This window comes from Frankliniella occidentalis, unplaced genomic scaffold (assembly GCF_000697945.3).
Source record: "Frankliniella occidentalis isolate FOCC.00 unplaced genomic scaffold, Focc_3.1 Scaffold33, whole genome shotgun sequence".
Lineage (NCBI taxonomy): Eukaryota > Metazoa > Arthropoda > Insecta > Thysanoptera > Thripidae > Frankliniella > Frankliniella occidentalis.
The window spans coordinates 933,622-937,689 of record NW_026267163.1 but is presented as its reverse complement, the minus strand read 5'-3'; the positions used below and the strand labels follow the sequence as shown (position 1 = coordinate 937,689).

At 54.3% G+C, this 4,068-nt stretch overlaps 1 protein-coding gene across 2 annotated transcripts in view; it reads right to left on the bottom strand.

The window, feature by feature from the left end:
• Positions 1–2,254, bottom strand: part of LOC113214730 (uncharacterized) — a 16,900-nt gene extending 14,646 nt beyond the window's left edge. Inside the window, exons 1-3 of one of the 2 annotated variants that reach the window (XM_026434193.2) lie at positions 1,763–2,254; positions 978–1,158; positions 69–398 (exon numbers count right to left, since the gene is read on the bottom strand). In XM_026434193.2, the coding sequence (XP_026289978.1) occupies positions 69–398; positions 978–1,158; positions 1,763–1,824 (573 nt within the window). In that variant the 5' untranslated portion in view covers positions 1,825–2,254. Of the gene's footprint in view, positions 1–68; positions 399–977; positions 1,159–1,685 lie in introns of both variants that reach the window. The other variant, XM_026434192.2, reaches the window with a different exon arrangement.
• Positions 2,255–4,068: the final 1,814 nt, after the last annotated feature.

Here is a 4,068-nt window from a genome sequence, read left to right as displayed (position 1 = left end):
TTTTTGTTTTTTTTAATTACTGAAAAACGCGTCGTTTCTAAATTTTAGATACTTATTTCAATGCGCACCTTCTTTTGAGCACCCATTTCGATATTGATTTTATCTCCTATGGGCAGGGTTGGAATTAATTTCACATCAGGTGGGGCTGAGGACATAGTGTTGCCCGAAGAATTAATTGCCTCCTCGGTGGGCTCGGTGGACAAGGGGGCAAGTGGTGGTGGTGGTGAATCCATCTTCAATCCGTACCGTTTGTGCACCATTTCTTTAAATGCTGTCCTTGACCGTTCAAGGTCCAGTTGGATGGCGCGGCGACGACGCTGGACCTCTATCCAGCCGGGGGATCCAGGAATAAAATCGTACGTTCTAATTGTTCTTTTAGGTACAAGAGGCATCCACTCCTTTAAAAAATTGAATGAAAAAAGAACACCCATTGTGAGTTATTGCAAACCTCGACGTTGCGTAGCGACTCTCTTGCATATGATCATGTATAAAAAGTTAGTAGCATTTCGATAATTAAAAGGCGGCTAAACTGTAGGCTGTACCAAAATAAAAGTGAGAGCTCGGCGTCGGCAGTACCTCAAGAGGAAAAAAAAAGAAGAAAAAAGTGAGAGCTCGGCTTGCGCATGGATCCCGATCTCGGATTTAGCCCGAACGTCAGGTAACCGAATTATATTTCACACAAGCCACGTTCATCGTTCGTTTCAAATTCGAGATCGGGAACCATGCGCAAGCCGAGCTGCCGAACTCAAACATGCTCAAATTCAAACTCAAACTGTCATTTTGGTACCGGGTGTAACTGAGAATGCGCAACAGTGTTGCGGGTTTGCATACCCAGTTAGCCCGTAAGGGGCCATGGCCCCTGCAGCCCTGGTGGGTATGCAATCCCGCAACACTGTTGCGCATTCTCAGTTACACCCGGTACACCCTACACACCATAGCCTACTAAACTGCGCGGAAAAGCGCAAACATACTCTTACCTCTCGCGGTACAGATGGAACGGCACGCTGCTTGAGACATACTTTAGAGCTGAAGTTGTCCATATCGGACCGCCTAAAGTGATTCGCACAGAGGTACATACTTTTCCGGGGCTCAGAGGTCAAACCGCAGTATTCCAACCAGCTTTGACGCAGTGTGCTCTCCTTCTCAGCCGGTGGGAATCTGGAGGAAATAACGCAAAACAGATGTCATCAAATCTGATCTTGCTTGATTTTTGTCCATGACTCCATGACGTGAGGTGGGTGCACGGGAGGAAGAACAGCAGAAGTTATCGTTATCGCCCCCCCCCCCCCCACACACACACACACAAGCCGAGCGGAACGCAGGCAGGTAACCATAACCACGTTTGGTTGTATGACAGGACTGGTGTGTCCCAGCCAGAAATGAAAATTTCTTTGACCTCGATTCGATGTCGATTCGACCTCAAACACCTCGATTTCACAGTCAAAATTCCGTTTTTCGAGCTACGTCGACGTCGGTCGACGTCGATCGAATTCGATTTCTTGCTGGGTGAGATCGTCGGCCCAAGACCGTCCTGGTGTCGTCGTCCAGGTTAGTATGTGCGGACACGAATTACATTATTAGGCTGCTGTTTTCATTTAAAGATAAACCTTGGTACAAGTGATACCATGGTGCAAAGGTCGGCTACTAAAATGTACGAACTCTAACGACGCGACGCACAACCTAACCTCTGCTCCCGATAGCGCCAACTTCTTGTTCCTCCGGCCGAGCACTGTCCTCCCTCAAAACTGATATACATTCTTACCGGAAGAGCGAGCATTTCAATTTACTTTTGGGAAATTCGCACAGAACACAGTTGGGCGCCATGGTGTAAACAAATGGCACACTATCGCAAGAACAGTAGCACTCGGCCGAGTGGTCCGGACAACTTAGCGACCGAGCTGCGACTACACCAACGGCCCGACGACGACGCTCGATCCCGACAGCAGCACGGTACGGTGTCGGGTGTCGGCTTGGAGCAGCAGTAGACGGCAGCAGGCTCAGCAGGCTTCACTTCGACGGAAAACTAGGTAAAACACACCGCGGTCCACTATCAACCTGGTCACCGAACATTCAAGTAAGTAAGACGTTTTTCTCGGGCCAGTACGGTCCCAGTCCCAGCATATCCGGCTAGGGGGGGTGCTCCACACCGCGCTGTGTGACGCGTGAGATTTTTGCCGATGTCTAGTCGTTCAAACGCCTTTTGAAGAAGTTGAAGAGTGTTTTGGCTTGGGCATGGCCACGGGTTGGCTGGGGAGAGCCGCCGTCGTCGTTGCCCGGCGCCAAGTTCAAACAGACAGACCCGGCGGCCACAGTCGGGCGTCGCTCCGCTAGAGGGCGCCTCTTGCCTGTAATGAGCGGGGCCTAGCGAGGATTAGGCAGGACCCACCTTGCTGGGGAAAGGGAGGAGGGGGTGGGGGGGTGGCTCCGGGAAAGAAATCGAGGATCCCTTTAACCGAAGGCTGCCGCCGCCGCCGCCGCCGCCGCCGCCGCCGCGCTGCTGGCACCGCGCGCTGAGCTATTTCCTGTTCTCGTCGTGTCTGCTGACCCGCTGCAAACTGCAAAACACTATAAATTGGGGGGTAGCGTAGCAGCGCAGACCAGCCAGAAGATGGGGAAAGGGGGGGAGGGAGGGGGGAGGACGCACCCCTTTTTGGCCAGCAGCTCTCCTCTCCGTCTCCCTCGTTCTCTCTCCTCTCGCTACTACTCTCCTCTTTTCCGCCGCGTCCACGTCCCTCATCGTAACGTGTGGGTGTACCTTTTTGTTTTCTTCGGCTTCTGCACGCAAAGATATAGACGCCTGCTAGTGTACCGGGTGTAACTATGAATACGCAGCAGTGTTGTGGGATTTCACACTCAATATGGCCGCAGGGGCCATGGCCCTTTACTTACTTACGGGTGTAATGAGTAGGCAAACCCGAAACATTGCTGCGCATTGACAGTTACACCCGGTATAAGCAAGGAAATGTATTTCGCGCTCGCGCCGGTTGTGGGTCGGGACCGCGAGGACGGCGATGACGATGACAGCTTCTCGGGCTGACCAGAAACAGGACCAGCATGTCCTCCATTCTATTCGCGCCGCCCGCCCCTACACGGCAGCTTCCCAAAGCTCGTTTTGGATTCCCAGCGGACATGCGGAATTGCGGCACCGGAAGACCCACCCCAAACCCCCTCTCTCTGCCCCAACCCCATCTCTTCACCCTCTCCCCATCATCCCTCTCCCTGTCCCCCTCTCTCGCGCTCACACACACACACCTCTCTGAATAGGACCGTTCGCGGCAGGCAGAGAGGCGGGTCCAGCCACACGCCGAGGCGGAAGAGGTACCCGGGGAGGAAGGGGAGGAGGGGAGGGTCTGAGAGAATGTGGGCACGCGAAAGAAAAATCATAAGGATGAAAAAATAACCTCTTCCCTACCACGCGTTGAAACGTGTATGGTCGCCATTTCTATGGAATTGTATTTTTTGGGGCCCGCCGCGCTCATGGGCGCTGGGTTCAGCCGCGGGCCGGACACCCTGCTGCAGCCAGCCTGGGTGCCCCCCCCCCTGGCTCCTAAAACGTATTTCGTCAGCGCGCAATAAGATATATCCGCTCGAGAAAGCGCGTATTTAAGGAAAGGGCGAGGAGAGAGAACAAAAAAAGTAAAGGAGACGATGGCTTCTTCTCCGATCCAGAGGGGTAGAAGGTAAGCCGGCGGTATAGTGCGGCTGTGGCGAGGGGGCCGCGGGGCTGAGGCTGGATTGAGGGGGAGGGGGGTCGCGATTTGGCTCGCCTCCAAATTTCTCCGTCGCCAAAATCTTGCGCTCTAAAGGGGTCGACGGCATTCATTGTGGGAGGTGTCGCTCGCTAAGGTATGTCCTCCCCCACCCCCTCTTTTCTCTTTCTCTCATCTACCCCCTTTACCCCACGGCCCTCTCCTCCTCCTCCTCCTCCTTGATCCGGTCCACGACAGCCCCGCTGCGTACGCTGCAAAGCGCATTCTCGTCGTCATTGTCCGGCGTCGTCGCGCCGAGTGCGTGCGCGAGGTGCTCGAGGAGCGTGAGGGCCTCGGTGAGGGCGGCGGGGGCGGCGGG